General features: G+C 43.8%; 1 protein-coding gene across 1 annotated transcript in view; it reads left to right on the top strand.

The window, feature by feature from the left end:
- Positions 1 to 2,742: 2,742 nt before the first annotated feature.
- LOC106607518 (G protein-activated inward rectifier potassium channel 1) overlaps positions 2,743 to 20,316 on the top strand; it is a 40,095-nt gene continuing 22,521 nt past the window's right edge. Inside the window, exon 1 of the mRNA XM_014204547.3 lies at positions 2,743 to 3,928. Within this exon, the coding sequence (XP_014060022.1) occupies positions 3,260 to 3,928 (669 nt within the window). The 5' untranslated portion in view covers positions 2,743 to 3,259. The remainder of the gene's footprint in view (positions 3,929 to 20,316) is intronic.

Below are 20,316 nucleotides of genomic sequence, written 5' to 3'. Positions count from 1 at the left end.
GTAGTTAGTTTTCATGCTAGTGAGGGCCGAGAATCCACTATCACATAGGTATGTGGTTGCAAAGGGCATTAGTGTCTCAACAGCAAAGTGTCTTAACAGCGCAATTTGCCAAAGCAGGATACTCTGAGCGCAGCTCAATCCAGAAATCTGGCATCGGCTTCTGATTAAATTCAATTTTCACAGAACCGCTTGTTGCAATTTCGATGAGGCTCTCTTGTTCAGATATCGGTAAGTGGACTGGAGGCAGGGCATGAAAGGGATAATGAATCCAGTTGTTTGTGTCATCCATTTCTGGAAAGTACCTGCGTAATTGCGCAACCAACTCACTCAGGTGCTTCGTTCATTTGCACACAAAAAACATACAATGATGACCTGTGTGTTGTCCTTGTTAATGCAGACAGAGAAGAGCTCCAACTTCTTAATCATAGCCTCAATTTTGTCCCACACATTGAACATAGTTGCGGAGAGTCCCTGAATCCTAGATTCAGATCATTCAGGCGAGAAAAAACATCACCCAGATAGGCCAGTCGTGTGAGAAACTCATCACGCAAGCAGTCAGACTAGTGAAAATGATGGTCAGTAAAGAAAACTTTAAGCTCATCTCTCAATTAAAAACAACCTGTCAATACTTTACCCCTTGATGACCAGCACACTTATGTATGTTGTAAAAGCGTTACATGGTCGCTGCCCATATCATTGCATAGTGCAGAAAATACACTAGAGTCCAGGGGCTTTGCTCCACTATGTCTCCCTGTCATGGCTTTTGCGCCATCAGTACAGATACCAACACATCTTGACCACCAAAGTCCATTTGATGTCACAAAGCTGTCCAGTATGTAAAAAAAGATCCTCTCCTGTTGTCCTGGTTTCCAGAAGAGGATGTCTTCCTTAATTGACCCCCCATAAACGTAATGGACATATACCAGGAGCTGCGCCAGGCCCGCCACGTCTGTTGACTCATCCATCTGTAACGCATAGAATTCACTGGCTAGTATGCGAAGCAGTAATTGTTTCAAAACATCTCCTGCCATGTCACTGATGAGTCGTGAAACAGTGTTGTTTGATGAAGGCATTGTCTGGATAGTTTTTTGGGCCTTTCCCCCCAGCATTGTCCCAGTCATATCCACAATAGTTTGGGGCTTGCCTGTCCTAGCCACTCAGTAGCTCACTATATAAGAGTCTTCTAGACCCTTCTTATTAATGGTATCTGTTGATTTTATACATGTCTTACTACTTGACAGTCATCTTAATTCTTGCTCAAAAAACTCCTGCAGCATATTTGAAAAATTGGCATGTTTTGTTTCTAAATGTCTGCATAAGAGTGAAGGTTTCATCGAGTTGTGAGATAGTACTTTTGCACATATAACACACTGTGGCTGAGGAAAGACACCACTCCCAATATAAGTGAACCCCAAATCAATGTAGTGCTCATCATATTTGCGCCTCTTAGATGGTCCAACGTCCCTGTCTGTTGTTCGGTGCTTTCCCAGGTAAGGGGGCAGTAGCTCTTCGGCTGCATCAGATTCACATCTGTCAGTGTCCATGCTAGCTGGGCTAACAACAAATGTAGAATTACTGATGCTAGCATTGGACTTGCTCGTGGAAGCAGAACAACTTGTGTCGTCAACAGGTGCAGGTGTAGTACTGCTGGTAGTAGCAGTACTAGTAGCAGTACTACCAGTAGAGCTGATATGTGTCTATGGACGCGGGCCTTACTACTTTAACCATTTATCAATATTCGAGCAAACGGAATGAGCAGCAGCTACGTTTGGCTACATACGGACCGTTAGTGGAATTCCTGCGAGAAAGTAACGGTTAATGTGATTGGATGTTAATTATTTGACTAGGCCACCTGTATTTGACATTGTGTTGTTAATTCCCTGAACACGAGATGGTTTCATTTAATTTTTGGCAGTGAAAGAGGCTACTCAGGTGAGAAAAAAACTCACCCAAATGTATAGCCCCTTTGGAAAATATAAATGGACTGTTTGAAAATGTGAAGATTTTTTGGGGGATATTACATTTTTTATGGTTATTAAAAATAAAAAAAACATGAATCACATTTTAATCTGGTGTAACCTGACGACATTGCGTACCCCAGTTTGTGAATACCTGGTCTATGTCATGGGTGTTTTGTACTCTCAGTGTAGATAAAATGACATAACCATGACATACAGATGGTTATGAAGTTCAATCAGTGCAGAATCGGATTAACGGGAATTAACATTATAGCATACCTATGCAGGGGATTCAGCCATCTTCTACAGCTACAATACACTCTTTTGTGCTGGGCTGATTAGCAGTAAGTGCCAAGGTTGAACCTACCCACCGTTTTGAAGATGTCCTCGGGGACATGTCTGAAAAGGGCGTGGAGTATGTTTGAATCAATAACAGCCTCTCCACAGGAAACTAGAGAGCTACTACATTAGCAAGGGGGTTGAATTTGGAGCGTACAAATAGAATGGACGGGAAAGTTGCTGGAAAGCAAATTGGAGTAAATTAATAAACACTGTTTTTATTTGACTGTTTTAATAGAGGACCTCAAAGAAAAGTACAGGCTCACTAAATCACTGACAGCTGCGCTACTCTCATACGACTGTACGTGCGTTTTCTGTCCGCAAGGTGGCATTGTCTGACTTGAGAGCGGTTAGCGGAGGGCTGCATGGGATACAACCGTCCCGAGTTTCATTAGGCGACAGTAGCCTTGTCAAGTGGTTGTTTTTTGTAATGATCCTATCCGCAGGCCTACCTCTCCTCAAGGAATACTGTTTTTGAATGACATATATATATACATTTTGTATTTATTTTAATATTTAAAAAAATCTGCTGATAAATTATATTGAATAACACCCCCTCTCTCTCTTGCACACACACATATATATATACACACACACACACACACACACACACACTGTCTCTCGCTAGCTCTCAGTGTGGGCATGTCTGTTCAGGAGACTGTCTACTCGGAGCGGACTCTCACTTGAGCGGAAGGACAGCGAGCGAACAACCATCACCTCCTTATGGCACATCAACCCATCATATATTTTTTTGTGGAAAATGTTCAACTAAAGCCGGTGAGAGTAGGATAAAAGCTTTTGTAAAGAGTGCACTGTTTTGGGGAGTATACCCAGATCCTTGCGCAGCGCGTTATTGGCCATGGAGTTCTTTACGCACTGCAGATAACAAGTCTTTGTGAAACAAATAAAACAAAGTAATGGATCAAAACTGAAAGTGATTTTTTTCACACTCTGGTAAAGTTATGGCCGCGCTACGGAGGAAATTTGGGGAGGACTATCAGGTAGTGAATACAAACCGAGACACCACCGCTTTTTCAGCACCTGTGAAAAAGAAACGCCAGCGGTTCGTGGAGAAGAACGGTCGTTGCAACGTGCAGCACGGGAATCTCGGCGGGGAGACCAGCCGATACATCTCCGACCTCTTCACCACCTTGGTGGACCTCAAGTGGCGATGGAACTTACTTATCTTTGTTCTGACCTATACAGTAGCATGGCTGGTCATGGCTTCTATGTGGTGGATCATCGCCTACATCAGAGGGGACATAAACCATGGCCACGACTCGTCCTACACCCCTTGCGTTGCCAACGTTTACAACTTCCCCTCCGCTTTCCTATTCTTCATAGAGACCGAGGCCACCATCGGCTACGGCTACCGCTACATAACGGAGAAATGTCCAGAGGGCATCATTCTCTTCTTGTTCCAGTCGCTGCTGGGGTCCATCGTGGACGCCTTTCTGATCGGCTGCATGTTCATTAAAATGTCCCAGCCTAAGAAGCGCGCAGAGACGCTTATGTTTAGCCAGGACTCAGTGATCTCACAGCGCGACGGCAAACTGTGCCTCATGTTCCGCGTGGGCAACCTGCGAAACAGCCATATGGTGTCCGCGCAGATCAGGTGCAAACTCATAAAGGTAAGGTAAACAAGCATCAGATGCGCTCTGCACCACAGGGTTATTTAGGCAACTAATCATAAAATGACCCACGGTGATAATTCTCTACTAAAAGCCTTCAGGGATGTGTAAACTCTCGAGCATAAAATGCCAAGATGTTGTGTGCTAATGTCATATTTAATGTGCGTAACTAATTATCATGTGTTATATTCGCATTCATTATTTCACATATACAGTATGTGTTTCTCCATCACTCCGTCTGCATTTGGGGTCCTAAAATGCGGTGGCAAACAATAAATTAAACCTGAAAGTGGCAAACAGACAGCACAAGAAAATGTAATAAATGTAATCACATTGAATAGGGTAAACCTACAGGAGTCTAGCTGCACTATGATAGCAGTTGCATATCAGATATATATATTTTTTCTTATTTTGATATATATATATTTTTTCTAAGCTTAATTATAAGCAGGTCTTAGTCCACAGTGTGCGCCTTGTTAAACAAAAAAGGCTTAAAATTGTATTAGCATAATCCTTAGTAGTGAGATTGTATTTTGGCTGAGTTGCAGACGTTTCCAAGACAGGGTCTGGAGAAAGTGAGAGAGAGGGGTTGAGAGAGAGACAGAGGGGCTGAGAGAGAGAGAGAGGGGGGGGGGGGGCTGAGATAGAGGGTAGCTGGGAGGAGCAGAGAGCGAGAGAGTAAGAGAGGGGTTGAGAGAGAGAGAGAGAGAGAGAGCGAGACAGAGGGGCCGAGAAAGAGAGAGGGGGAGCTGAGAGAGAGAGAGAGAAGGGGAGCTGAGAGAGAGTTCTTTGGTGGCGAAGCCACGGCGTGTCCAAAATCAGTCACCCTTCAACCACTGACATTTAGAAGAGCAGGTGGTTTAACTGCGGGACACGGTAGTGTATCAGTGAGCTGCTCTGACAGAGACCTGGGCTCTCAGGCTGGGGCTTGACAGTTAAAACTCGAGCAATGAAACACACAGAATCAAATCATCATCAGTATACATGCTGCTCACCCCGATCAAGCATGATGTCAGGTCAGAAGTGGCCCTGGAGTAAAGGAATAAATCATATTTATAGTGCATGTGGATACACTTTTCATCTTCACTCTCATGTTGTAAGGTCTGGTTTACGTCACAATGTGATGTTTGAATAGGACTTTGTAGATACACTCGGATATGAAACCAAAGAGAGGCAAAAACATTGGTTTCTGAGAATACCCACACACACACACACACACACACACACACACACACACACACACACACACACACACCACACACACACACACACACACACACACACACACAGTGAGGTGCTTTGACCTTGTTTAAGTATGTGTTCCACCACTGTGAACACATCAGCACAGCACATTGAACATAGCGTGGGTCAACTTAATAACACATACTGTACACCCAGTGTGGCTGGGAGAGAGAGAGAGAAAGGGAGAACCCCACCCCTCAGTCATAGCCAGGCAGTCTCCAAAGAGAACAGCCTCCTAGGCACACAGTCAGAACAGCCACACTAGATAGCCCCAAGCAGGGTGTTTCTCTGGGATGAACCCCATCCTCTCGCTCAGCCTCCCAGGCAGACCATTACAGCAGCTGGAGGGTTGCAGCACACCTTTGACAGGGTGCACGGTGCTCCAAATGGCTGGACATTTACTAGAGGGCTGGTCTGTTGATTGATTTATCCTGTGCAATAATTGAATAGGGCTCAAGCACAGACCCAGGCGCCGTCACAATATAAAGCTCCCCTAGAGTGGGTGTATTTTGAGAGGAAAAAAGAGAACGGGAGAGAAAGAAAGTACCCACTGGGCACAGACGTCCACTCAACGTCTGTGCGCAGTGGAATGACGTGGAAACAACTTTGATTCAACCAGTGTGTGCCTAGCGTGTGCCCAGTGGGTAGGCTATGAATGGCACTCACAGAGTTTGCGTCATGAAATATGTGAAGTGCAGGCAGGCACTTTGAGCACAAGCAAGAAACCCACACTCACCTTTTCTCTCTGACTACAAAGGGGGGGGGGGGGGAAGGAAAGAATAAATATCATCCCCTGCTCTCTCTTTCTCTCTTTGAGGTACCGTTCATACAACCCACACTGTGCTCTGGGGTCTTTAGTATTGTTGCTCTGCTGACAGGCTTCACAGCACAGCCCTGTGCTACTTTCACTTCAAAGACCCTTTAGCCGGCACGAAAAAAATGTACTAATATGCCTCCTAGTGTTGGGAAAACATATCTGGAAACAAATTACTCAGAGATTAACCATATTAAAACAGTTGTAAAAGTTAACACGAATTATAGTCATGAACAATTTAACATTTCTTCACAGGAATCATGCTATTTTGTAAATGAATGTGGATATTTTGTCAGTGCAGTACTGGTAGAGGGATGATGGTGGTGCTGTTGAATCATACCCCTCTTCCACCTGTTCCCCCAAGACCCACTGTTACTCACAAATCTGTACAGGTTTTTAAATAGTCCTCTCCACCTTCCATTTAGGTATTGACTTGCCATATGTTCATAAATATACACTGTAATATTGGCATATTTCATAATGTGCTAGAACCACTTAACACCAATCAAACAAATAGAGAACATATCGGTTGGAGAAAAGCAAAGTCCTGATGAACTCCTGTATTCATTCTTCAGTTAAGTCACATCATTCATACATACATACATACATACATACATACATACATACATACATACATACATACATACATACATACATACATACATACATACATACATACATACATACATACATACATACATACATACATACATACATACATACATACATACTGTATGAATGTACAGAATGTGTGTACATATGTGAGTGTGTGTGGCAGTGACAGCTGCTCATTCAGAGGCTCATAAAAGACAGAAGAGAGGATGGGAAGGCAGTATTGGCATGACACCTGTTTGGGTTTACAACAAGGTGTAGTTAAGGCATCTGCTCCTTGTGACCATGTCTGTCAGTCACAGTCCACATCTCATTCTAGCCAGGACCGCTCACTTCAATCAAACCCACCAATTGCACAGCCAACCACAGAACCCACATCCAAAAAGCAGCGGGGCCAATTCTGCAGGCAGTAACTGTGAATATAGATCTATGCAAAGATTTCTTTCATAAGACATTTGCTGGAAGATTTGACTGGCACTGTGAGCTGGCTGAGCCAAGCGACAGTCCAGTCCTTGTCGAATGCGGGCCTGATTGCTGGTAGCTTGGCTGCTTGTTTGTTGTTTGGGGGAAAGTGTTGTGTTGGCTAGCTTGGTGTAGCCTCGCGTAATGCAGCACTGCTGAAGTGGCGTGGCTGATTACTAGAGGGGAGCAGACAGCAGAAGGGCCCAGCTCCATCTCGCAGGGCACAGAAACAGACTAATCAGGGCCGGCAGCCGTCCAAACCCAGAGCTGGTGTTGGCAGGGCCAGGCAGACTCAGTAAGCCTCCGAGTGCATCTTGCTGGAACGCTCCTCACTCTCACACCAAAATATGAGAGAGGCGCAGCAGAATGGAGAAAGAGAAGAGAAAAGTCTGTAATAGAAAATACAGAGAGAGCAAGAGAGAGAGAGAGAGAAAGAAAGACAGAGAGAGAGAATGGGTGACAGGTATTCCAGATGTAGGATCTTCATTTGTAGTGTATTTGAGGTTTAAAAAGGCATTTGTAATTTACACTTTGATATTTCAGAATTTATTTTCTCTTACAAAGAAATGATACAAAAATGTCCATGAATTATAATCCACATCATAATCCACATTTCTTGTTGCTGCAGCATAATGTTCCTGTTGTAGCAAACTGTTTCAAGGTGGGAGATGTGGTATAGACTAGACAGGCAGGCAGCTACTAGCACTGGGATTGATTTCCATTTTACTTACAAGCCCCTAACCAACAATGCAGTAAAAAAACTAAAAAACAAATAAGAATAAGAAAGAAAGTAACAAGTAATTAAAGAGCAGCAGTAAAATAACAATAGCGAGACTACATACAATTGGGTACCGGTACAGAGTTAATGTGCGGGGGCACTGGTTAGTCGAGGTAATTGAGGTAATATGTATATGTAGGTAGAGTTATTAAAGTGACTATGCACAGATGATAACTACAGAGAGTAAAAGCGGTGAAAAGGGGTGGGGGGGGCAATACAAATAGTCTGGGTAGCCATTTGATTAGATATTCAGGAGTCTTATGGCTTGGGGGTAGAATCTGTTCAGAAGCCTCTTGGACCTAGACTTGGCGCTCCGGTACTGCTTGCTGCGGTAGCAGAGAGAACAGTCTATGACTAGGGTGGCTGGAGTCTTTGACAATTTTTAGGCCTTTCTCTGACACCGCCTGGTATAGAGGACCTGGATGGCAGGAAGCTTTGCCCCAGTGATGTACTGGGACATACGCATTACTCACTGTAGTGCCTTGTGGTCGGAGGCTGAGAAATTGCCATACCAGGCAGTGATGCAACCAGTCAGGATGCTCTCGATGGTGCAGCTGTAGAACCTTTTGAGGATCTGAGGACCCATGCCAAATATTTTCTCCTGCCTCCTGTTTTCTCCTATTTTCTCCTGTCTCCTGAGGGGGAATAGGTTTCGTCGTGCCCTCTTCACGACTGTCTTGGTGTGCTTGGTCCATGTTAGTTTGTTGGTGATGTGGACACCAAGGAACTTGAAGCTCTCAACCTGCTCCACTACAGGCCCGTCGATGAGAATGGGGACGTGCTCGGTCTTCGTTTTCCTGTGGTCCGCAATCATCTCTTTTGTGTAGATCACGTTGAGGGAAAGGTTGTTGTCCTGGCACCACACGGCCAGGTCTCTGACCTCCTCCCTATAGGCTGCCTCATCGTTGTCGGTGATCAGGCCTACCACTGTTGTGTCATCGGCAAATGTAATGATGGTGTTGGAGTCGTGCCTGGCCGTGCAGTCATGAGTGAACAGGGAGTACAGGAGGGGACTGAGCACGTACCCCTGAGGGGCCCCTGTGTTCAGGATCAGGTGGCGGATGTGTTGTTACCTACCCTTACCACCTGGGGGCGGCCCGTCAGGAAGTCCAGGTATCAGTTGCAGAGACATGTATTTAGTCCCAGGGTCCTTAGCCTAGTGATGAGCTTTGAGGGCACTATGGTGTTGAACGCTGAGCTGTAGTCAATGAATAACATTCTCACATAGGTGTTCCTTTTGTCCAGGTGGGAAAGGGCAGTGTGGAGTGCAATAGAGCTTGCATCATCTGTGGATCTGTTGGTGCGGTTTTCAAATTGGAGTGGGTCTAGGGTTTCCCGGGATAATGGTGTTGATGTGAGCCATAAACAGCCTTTCAAAGCACTTCATGGCTACAGACGTCGGTGCTACGGGTCGGAATTCATTTAGGCAGGTTACCTTAGTGTTCTTGAGCACAGGGACTATGGTGGTCTGCTTGAAACATGTTGGTATTACAGACTCAGACAGGGAGAGGTTGAAAATGTCATTGAAGACACTTGCCAGTTGGTCAGTGCATGCTCGCAGTACACGTTCTGGTAAACCGGATGTACGGTCACTGTGGGGACGACATCATCGATGCACTTATTGATGAAGCCAGTGACTGATATGATGTACTCCTCAATGCCATCGGAGGAATCCCGGAACATTTTCCAGTCTGTGCTAGCAAAACAGTCCTGTAGCTTGGCATCTGCTTCATCTGACCACTTTTTTATAGATCGAGTCACTGGTGCTTTCTGCTTTAATTTTTGCTTTTAAGCAGGAATCAGGATGATAGAATTATGGTCAGATTTGCCAAATGGAGGGCGAGCGAGAGCTTTGTATGCGTCTCTGTGTGTGGAGTAAAGGTGGTTCAGAGTTTTTTTCCCCTCTGGTTGCACATTGAACATGCTGATAGAAGTTTGGTAAGACCGATTTATGTTTCCCTGCATTAAAGTCTCCAGCCACTAGGAGCGCTGCCTTTGGGTGAGCGTTTTCCTGTTTGCTTATGGCGAAATACAGCTCATTGAGTGCGGTCTTAATGCCAGCATCAGTCTGTGGTGGTATGTAGACAGAAGAAAAATACAGATGAAAACTCTCTAGGTAGATAGTGTGGTCTACAGCTTATCATGAGATACTCTACCTCAGGTGAGCAAAACCTTGAGACTTCCTTAGATATCGTGCACCAGCTGTTATTTACTAAAATACATTGTCCGCCTCCCCTTGTCGTACCAGACGCCACTGTTCTATCCTGCCGATACAGCGTATAACCAGCCAGCTGTATGTTGGCAATTTTCAGCCTAGACTCCGTGAAGCATAAGATATTACAGTTTTGAATGTCCCGTTGGTAGTTTAATATTCCGCGCAGGTCATCAATTTTATTGTCCAAAGATTGCATGTTTGCTAGCAGAATGGAAGGCAGTGGGGGTTTATTCGATCGCCTACTCATTCTCAGAAGGCAGCCCGCCCTCCAGACCCTTTTTCTCTGCCTTCTCTTCACGCAAATGACGCAAATGATGGGGATCTGGGCCTGTTCCCGGGAAAGCAGTTTGTCTTTCACGTCGGGCTCGTCAGACTCGTTAAAGCAAAAAAAGGATTCTGCCAGTTTGTGGTGGGTAATCGCAGTTCTGATGTCCAGAAGTTATTTTCGGTCATAAGAGAGGGTAGCAGCAACATTATGTACAAAATAAGTAAAAAAATAAGTTACAAATAACGCAAATAAACGAACAAAAAAACACAATTGGACAGGAACACAAAAAAGTCAGCCTTCTTCTCCGGCGCCATTTAATAATACTTGTTAGCTTCTTCAGGGTTGCTGGGGAGAGTACATATTTATGTGGGTGCGCGCACACACACACACACACACACACACACACACACACACACACACACACACACACACACACACACACACACACACACACACACACACACACACACACACACACACACACACACACACACACACACACACACACAACTATATCATCCGATCCAAGGCAGTGGAAGGGTTAACACTACCACCTGGCCTCTCATCCCACATTATCCGAGGCAATAAAGGAAGCCACGCGTGAAGTGTATGTTTGAGGTGTGTGGCGGAGTATGTTTTATTTCTTATATCACTGCCAGAGACCATGTGACCCATGAGTGATATAGAAGTGGAATGTGGAACGCGGAACGCAGATGGACACGGTTTGTCGGCGGACATACCCTGGAGACAAAAATAAAGCAAGAGCATTTGACTGTAAACCATTATGTTACTCAACAACTGTTGGTTATAGTACAGTGTACTCACAGAGCCACATTAGACTAGGATCTTATTCCTGGTGCTCCAATATGAATCCCTCTCAGGTTTTAAATTGAACTAGTAGGTGGGCTGTTACATTAAGCCCTATTTTGGCCATGGAAGTTGTGACCGGAGTCGTTTTCAACCGCTCCTGTGACAGTCTATGAGCATTACACTGCACATTAAAACACGGTTCAAGACATGAGACAGAGAGAGCTAACTAACCTCCAGTTTAGCATTACAGAACAGCCTATTTGAATTTCAGAGTGAATTATATTATTTCCAAGAAAACAGTGATTTCCATTTCCCCTACGTCTCCTCCTTGTGTGAAGCGCTTCCAACCAACCTCTTTAATTTCCTCAGCAGCCAGTGAACTAGGGACCACAACACATTCACCGTCGCCTGCCTGCCGTTCGGCCTGCCCCTGATTAATGAGGGCTTTGGAGAGGCCCAGGCATGGAGTGTGGAGATGCCTCGGATGACCAGGCCTCTTTAGGCCCAATCAATTTCATGTAGTGCCTGTCCTCAGCCATGAGTCACTCACTGCAGAGATAAGACTCAGAAGACATGGCTCCAAAGAGGAAAATCTCTGGGTGAACAAAAAAGGACTGAAAGGCTGTTTGAAATGTTTATAAATGGGTGGTTGTTTAGAGTCGTTACTGGAAAAACACACATATGCACACACACTCACGTTTGTTTTACTGTCCTTTTCGGAACCAAACAATTGATTCCCATTCAAAATCCTATTTTCCTTAACTCTTACAATTAACCTAACACTAACTTTAACCCCTTAACCTAACCCTAATGCTAAACCTAACCTCTAACCCTAATTGTAACCCTAATTGTTACCCAAACCCTAAACCTAAACACTACGCTTAAAATAGCCTTTTTCCTTGTGCGGATCGGCAAAATCAAATCAAACTAAATTAAATTGTATTTGTCAAATGCTTATTTACCAGCCCTTAACCAACAATGCAGTTTTAAGAAAATACCTAAAAAAGTCAGAAATAAAAGTAACAAATAATGAAAGAGCAGCAGTAAAATAACAATAGCGAGGCTATATACAGGGGGTACCGGTACAGAGTCAATGTGCGGGGGCACTGGTTAGTCGAGGTAATTGAGGTAATATGTACATGTTGGTAGAGTTATTAAAGTGACTATGCATAGATAATAACAGAGAGTAGCAGCAGCGTAGAAGGGGGGGGGGGGGCAATGCAAATAGTCTGGGTAGCCATTTGATTAGATGTTCAGGAATCTTATGGCTTGGGGGTAGAAGCTGTTTAGAAACCTCTTGGACCTAGACTTGGCACTCCAGTATCGCTTGCCGCAGTAGCAGAGAGAACAGTCTATGACTAGGGTGGCTGGAGTCATTGACAATTTTCAGGGCCTTCCTCTGACACCGTCTGGTATAGAGGACCTGGATGGCAGGAAGCTTGGCCCCAGTGATGAACTGGGCCATACGCACTACTCACTGTAGTGGCTTGTAGTCGGAGGCCGAGCAGTTGCCATACCAGGCAGTGATGCAACCAGTCAGGACGCTCTCGATGGTGCAGCTGTAGAACCTTTTGAGGATCTGAGGACCCATGCCAAATCTTTTCAGTCTCCTGAGGGGGAATAGGTTTTGAAGTTCCCTCTTCACAACTTTCTTGGTGTGCTTGGACCATGTTAGTTTGTTGGTGATGTGGACGCCAAGGAACTTGAAGCTCTCAACCTGCTCCACTACAGCCCCGTCGATGAGATTGGTGGCATGCTCGGTGTACTCATCAATGCCATCGGAAGAATCCCGGAACATAGTCCAGTCTGTGCTAGCAAAACTGCTTCATCTGACCACTTTTTTATTGACTGAGTCACTGGTGCTTCCTGCTTTAATTTTGGCTTGTAAGCAGGAAACAGGAGGATAGAATTATGCTCAGATTTGCCAAATGGAGGGCGAGCGAGAGCTTTGTACACGTCTCTGTGTGTGGAGTAAAGGTGTTCTATAGATTTTTTGCCTCTGGTTGCACGTTTATCATGCTGATAAAATTGAGGTAAAACTGATTTAAGTTTCCCTGCATTGGAGTCCCCAGCCACTAAGAGCGTCGCCTCTGGATGAGCTTTTTCCTGTTTGCTTATGGCTTTATACAGCTCATTGAGTGTAGTCTTAGTGCCAGAATCGGTCTGTGGTGGTATGTAGACAGCTACGAAAAATACAGATGAAAACTCTCTAAATCAATTCAAATCAAATTTTATTGGTCACATACACATGGTTAGCAGATGGTAATGCGAGTGTAGCGAAATGCTTGCGCTTCTAGTTCCGACCGTGCAGTAATATCTAACAAGTAATCTAACAATTTCAAAAGAACTAGCTTAAACACACAAGTGTTAAGGAATGAATAAGAATATGTACATATAAATATATGGATGAGCGATGGCCGTGCGGCATAGGCAAGATGCAGTAGATGGTATAGAGTACAGTATATACAGTGAGGGAAAAAAGTATTTCATCCCCTGCTGATTTTGTACGTTTGCCCACTGACAAAGAAATGATCAGTCTATCATTTTAATGGTAGGTTTATTTGAACAGTGAGAGACAGAATAACAACAACAAAAAATCCAGAAAAAAACGCATGTCAAAAATGTTATAAAATGATTTGCATTTTAATGAGGGAAATAAGTATTTGACCCCTCTGCAAAACATGACTTAGTACTTGGTGGCAAAACCCTTGTTGGCAATCACAGAGGTCAGACGTTTCTTGTAGTTGGCCACCAGGTTTGCACACATCTCAGGAGGGATTTGTCCCACTCCTCTTTGCAGATCTTCTCCAAGTCATTAAGGTTTCGGGGCTGAGGTTTGGCAACTCGAACCTTCAGCTCCCTCCACAGATTTTCTATGGGATTAAGGTCTGGAGACTGGCTAGGCCACTCCAGGACCTTAATGTGCTTCTTCTTGAGCCACTCCTTTGTTGCCTTGGCCATGTGATTTGGGTCATTGTCATGCTGGAATACCTATCCATTACCCATTTTCAATGCCCTGGCTGAGGGAAGGAGGTTCTCACCCAAGATTTGACGGTACATGGCCCCGTCCATCGTCCCTTTGATGTGGTGAAGTCGTCCTGTCCCCTTAGCAGAAAAACACCCCCGAAGCATAATGTTTCCACCTCCATGTTTGACGGTGGGGATGTTGTTTTTGGGGTCATAGGCAGCATTCCTCCGCCTCCAAACACGGCGAGTTGAGTTGATGCCAAAGAGCTCCATTTTGGTCTCATCTGACCACAACACTTTCACCCAGTTGTCCTCTGAATCGTTCAAATGTTCATTGGCAAACTTCAGACGGGCATGTATATGTGCTTTCTTGAGCAGGGGGACCTTGCGGGTGCTGCAGGATTTCAGTCCTTCATGGCGTAGTGTGTTACCAATTGTTTTCTTGGTGACTATGGTCTCACCTGCCTTGAGATCATTGACAAGATCCTCCCGTGTAGTTCTGGGCTGATTCCACACCATTCTCATGATCATTGCAACTCCACGAGGTGAGATCTTGCATGGAGCCCCAGGCCGAGGGAGATTGACAGTTCTTTTGTGTTTCTTCCATTTGCGAATAATCGCACCAACTGTTGTCATCTTCTCACCAAAATGCTTGCCGATGGTCTTGTAGCCCATTCCAGCCTTGTGTAGGTCTACAATCTTGTCCCTGACAACCTTGAGCTCTTTGTTCTTGGCCATGGTGGAGAGTTTGGAATCTGATTGATTGATTGATTCTGTGGACAGGTGTCTTTCATACAGGTAACAAGCTGAGATTAGGAGCACTCCCTTTCAGAGTGTGCTCCTAATCTCAGGTCGTTACCTGTATAAAAGTTACCTGGGAGCCAGAAATCTTTCTGATTGAGAGGGGGTCAAATACTTATTTCCCTCATTAAAATGCAAATCAATTTATACAATTTTTTACATGCGTTTTTCTGTTTTTTTGTTGTTGTTGTTATTCTGTCTCTCACTGTTCAAATAAACCTACCATTAAAATTATAGACTGATCATTTCTTTGTAAGTCGGCAAACGTACAAAATCAGCAGGGGATCAAATACTTTTCCCCTCACTGTACATGTGAGAAGAATAATGTAGGGTATGTAAACATTATATAAAATGGCATTGTTTAAAGTGACTAGTGATACATTTATTACATCCAATTTTTAATTATTAAAGTGGCTAGAAATTTGAGTCAGTATGTTGGCAGCAGCCACTCAATGTTAGTGATGGCTGTTTAACAGTCTGATGGCCTTGAGATAGAAGCTGTTTTTCAGTCTCTCGGTCCCATCTTTGATGCACCTGTACTGACCTCGCCTTCTGGATGATAACGGGGTGAACAGGCAGTGGCTCGGGTGGTTGTTGTCCTTGATGATCAATTTGGCCATCCTGTGACATCGGGTGGTGTAGGTGTCCTTGAGGGCAGGTAGTTTGCCCCCGGTGATGCGTTGTGCAGACCTCACTACCCTCTGCAGAGCCTTACGGTTGTGGGTGGAGCAGTTGCCATACTAGGCGGTGATACAGCCTGTCAGGATGCTCTCGATTGTGCATCTGTAAAAGATTGTGAGTGTTTTCGGTGACAAGCCAAATTTCTTCAACCTCCTGAGGTTGAAGAGGCGCTGTGGCGCCTTCTTCACCACGCTGTCTGTGTGGGTGGACCATTTCAGTTTGTCTGTGATGTGTGCACCGAGGAACTTAAAACTTTCCACCTTCTCCACTACTGTTTCGTTGATGTGGATAGGGGGTGCTCCCTCTTTCTTAACATTCTCGGAATAATTTGAGAACATGACTTTAAATAGAACCACGAGGAAACATGTAGGAAACATGATACTGAAGTACTGAAATTCCCACAGAATAATTTTTTTCCTTAACGTTATCTGAACTATTTGAGAACATGTCCAATGTTAAACCAGTTGAAGAACAATGCTATAACATTTCAAAATTGAAATGAAATGTAACCATGTTTGAACTTTTAGGAAACGTTCTATTAAAGTAATGAAATACAAAGAAAATAATGTTTTTTGGTCAAGTTCTTTAAATGTGCTGAGAATGTTCCAAGCCAAACAACTATCGTGCACCATTCCCAGAAAGTTGTGGGAAAGTTGTATGCAAAATAACCATACACTCTAGGACAACCAGGCCCTCACCAAGCTCTACGAAACATATGGTTCTCAGAACATTATGTATCATATCAGAAGTTTGGTGCTGCCTTCTTCTCAAAAGCATCTAGAATTGATAAGTTAAAATGACCTGTCTGTCTGGTTATGTCAGTGGGAAGGTTAGCGTGTTTGTTTGAACAGAGACAGAGATGTAGAGAGAAAGACTGTGCACCAACAGCTTCTTCCACTTTACAAAGAGAGTGGAGGAGAGTGCCACAGGCACAGGAAGATTTGCTTGTCAACGTTTGCGATACAGTCATCCGTCTTTTTAACCGACACAGACAGCAAGTAAAAGCAGTAGTGCCCAGAACCAATTTGGGCTAAACCACACACAGAAGGACAATGGCCAACACATGTCCAGTATTCACTGGGCTGTAAACACCTGACAATAGACATGAACAATATCCCCTCTAAACACAGAGAGAGATGAGTTTATCATAACACAAACCCCACTGTGCCGCTCATTGAGATTCAGTGTGTAGTAAGACAGTGGTGATATTTCCTGGCATCCCAGAGGATGTTTACTGATGCATCATTCCCTGTTTGGCACCTCAGAGGACTAGACCACAGGCCAATGTCATGGGGAGGTCAGTATCAGACCAGGCTTGGCATTTTTGTCATTTAGCAGAGAGTCTTATACAGAGCAACTTACAGGAGAAATTAGGGTTAAGTGCCTTGCTCAAGGGCACATCAACAGATTTTTTTTATTTAATCGGCTCTGGGTTTCGAGCCAACGACCTCTTGGTTACTGGTCCAACGCCCTTAATCGCTAGGCTACCTTTACACACAGGATTGAGAAGCCTCCTCTATCTATATGGATGTATGATCTTTGTGGATTCTTGTATCTGTACAGGGTGAACTCTGAATTACTCTTATGCAAAGGGAATTTTTTGGTCTTCTCATGTATTCTGTCTTACTTACATTGGTCTCACCCCCCACACAAGCTGCTGTGACATCCTGTGGAGATTGGTACTTAGTGGTCAGATTACATGGCTAACTTGGTATCGTTTCATTGGCCAATGGTGCTTGGTTTTGGGTTGAGAAGGTTACATCTTCAGATGTTATAAATGGAATTAAATGCCTTTCTTCTCTTATCCTCTATCCCGTCCATGGAGGAAGGATTGTATGATCCATTCTCATTTCCTAGGTTTTTAGGTATCTGGCCTAATGGGCATATCTTTGTTCATGCAGTACCAGTCAGAAGTTTGGACACACCTACTCATTCAAGGGTTTTTCTTTATTTTTACTATTATTCTACATTGTAGAATAATAGTGAAGACATCAAAATAAAGAAATAACACATATATAATCATGTAGTAACCAAAAAATGGTTAAACAAATCTAAAATATAGTTCATATTTGAGATTCTTCAAAGTAGCCACCCTTTGCCTTGATGACAGCTTTGCACACTTTTGGCATTCTCTCAATCAGCTTCACCTGGAATGCTTTTCTAACAGTCTTGCAGGAGTTCCCACATATGCTGAGCACTTGTTGGCTGCTTTTCCTTCACTCTGCGGTCCAACTCATCCCAAACCATCTCAATTCAGTTGAGGTCGGATGATTGTGGGTGTTAGGTCATCTGATGCAGCACTCCATCGCTCTCATTCTTGGTCAAATAGCCCTTACACAGTCTGGAGGTGTGTTGCGTCATTGTCCTGTTGAAAAACAAATGATAGTCCCACTAAGTGCAAATCAGATGGGATGGCGTATCGCTGCAGAATGCTGTGGTAGCCATGCTGGTTAAGTGTGCCTCTCACACATGCAGAGATCATCCATTCACCTACTCTGCGTCTCACAAAGACACAGCGGTTGGAACCAAAAATCTTAAATTTGCACTCATTAGACGAAGGGACAGATTTCCACCAATCTAATGTCCATTGCTCGTGTTTCTTGGCCCAAGCAAGTCTCTTCTTCTTATTGCTGTCCTTTAGGAGTGGTTTCTTTGCAGAAATTTGACCATGAAGGCTTGATTCACGCAGTCTCCTCTGAACAGTTGATGTTGAGATGTGTCTGTTACTTGAACTCTGTGAAGCATTTATTTGGGCTGCAATTTCTGAGAATGGTAATTCTAATGAACTTATCATCTGCAGCAGATGTAACTCTGGGTCTTCCTTTCCTGTGGCGGTCCTCATGACAGCCAGTTTCATCATAGCGCTTGATGGTTTTTGTGACAGCACTTGAAGAAACTTTGAAAGTTCTTGAAATTTTCCCGGATTGACTGAGCACTTGTTGTCTTAAAGTAATGATGGAGTGTAATGATAGAAAGTAATGATGGACTGTCATTACTCTTGATTTATTTGAGCTGTTCTTGCCATAATATGGTCTTGATCTTCTCAGACAACAGCTCTGTTAGACATTCCTGCTGTCAGCATGCCAATTGGAAGCTCCCTCAAAACATGAGACATCTGTGGCATTGTGTTGTGTGACAAAACTGTAACTTTTTAGAGTGGTCTTTTATTGTCCCCAGCAAAGGTGCACCTGTGGAATGATCATGCTGTTTAATCCGCTTCTTTATATGCCACACCTGTCAGGTGGATGGATTATCTTGGCAAAGTAGAAATGCTCACTAACAGGGCTGTAAACAAATTTGTGCACACAATTTGAGAGAAATACGCTTTTTGTGAGTATGGAACATTTCTGGGATCTTTTATTTCAGCATGGGACCAACACTTTACATGTTGAGTTTATATTTTTGTTCAGTATATTATGAACACGTAGCCTACACAATGGATAAAGTGCAAGCTATAGACCTTTTTGAGTTAAGGGAATCTCGTATTCATGAGTTGGCTCGAAAGCTGATCAAGAAAGATAAGAATCATCTTAATATTATTTTGACAAGCGATTAAATACTTGATTGTAACAGCTGTCTTCAGAAATGGACCAAAATACGGCGGAGTTAGGGTTCGTCATATTTAATCACACGAACACTTTACAATTTAACAAAACATGAAAACTGACAGCCAACACAGTCCTGTCAGGTGCAACCACTATGGCAAGAACAATTACCCACAACCCAAAAGAAAAACACACAGTCCTATATAGGACTCCCAATCAAAGGCAACTCAACACACCTGCCTTCAATTGGGAGTCCTAATCACCAACACAACCATTCACACACACAAAAACCCTGCCACATCCTGACCAAAACTAATCCAATTGCTCCCTCTGCTGGTCAGGATGTGACATTGATTACTGGCAAGCAATTGGTATGCATAAAAAAGCAGCCTAATTCTAGAAGTTAGTGAGCATTTGCTTAGCAAACACCAAAATAGGAAATTGAAGTGAAATATAGGCATTTTGGAATTATTTTTCGACGAGATACGTAAAAACATTAGTTAGAGTGAGAGCTGATGCGTTTGAAGCCGCAATGTAAAGTGCTAGAAAAAGAGTGTCAAGACACTGGAGCATTCAGGCACTTGTGACGTTTCAGATACCGATAGTGGTGTTGGCTTTACCGATGACTGTGGAGAGTGCAGCCACACTCCAAAACGCACGTTATACTGCCGGCATATTCAAACTCCTAGCTGATGTCGCACTCCTCATAGACTAGCAAGTCCATTTAAGGCAGTAGCAGCTCATATTTCAGTCATTAGGACATTTACAAACAATGCAGACGCATAGTGTCATTTTGTGCAGGTTAACATGAGTGAGGCCATCTCTCACTTAAACGATATTGGACCATTCCCACCATGGTGAGAACGGGTGAAGACTCAGTAAAACACGTATATTCTTGAAATGCGAGATGTATGGCAATTACTTTTGCTCTTAACTCCAAGTGAAAAGCAAACTTGCTTGCTCTTCGGGGTCCATCTCATGCAAACTGGACTAGGTTCATGGCTTGTAGGCAGGGCACAAGATAACCTTTTGAACAGTATGCAGCGCAACTGTGGAAACATTTCTATTCATATTTTCTATTCATATAGACACCATTCTGTATACCTCTGGCCCTTCCTTGGACACTGTGTTAACTAACCTCCAGATGAGCTTCAATGCCATACAACTCTCCTTCTGTGGCCTCCAACTGCTCT

Source organism: Salmo salar, chromosome 06 (genome assembly GCF_965601325.2).
Source record: "Salmo salar chromosome 06, fSalSal1, whole genome shotgun sequence".
Taxonomy (NCBI): Eukaryota; Metazoa; Chordata; class Actinopteri; order Salmoniformes; family Salmonidae; genus Salmo; species Salmo salar.
This window is presented reverse-complemented; position numbering and strand designations above follow the sequence as displayed.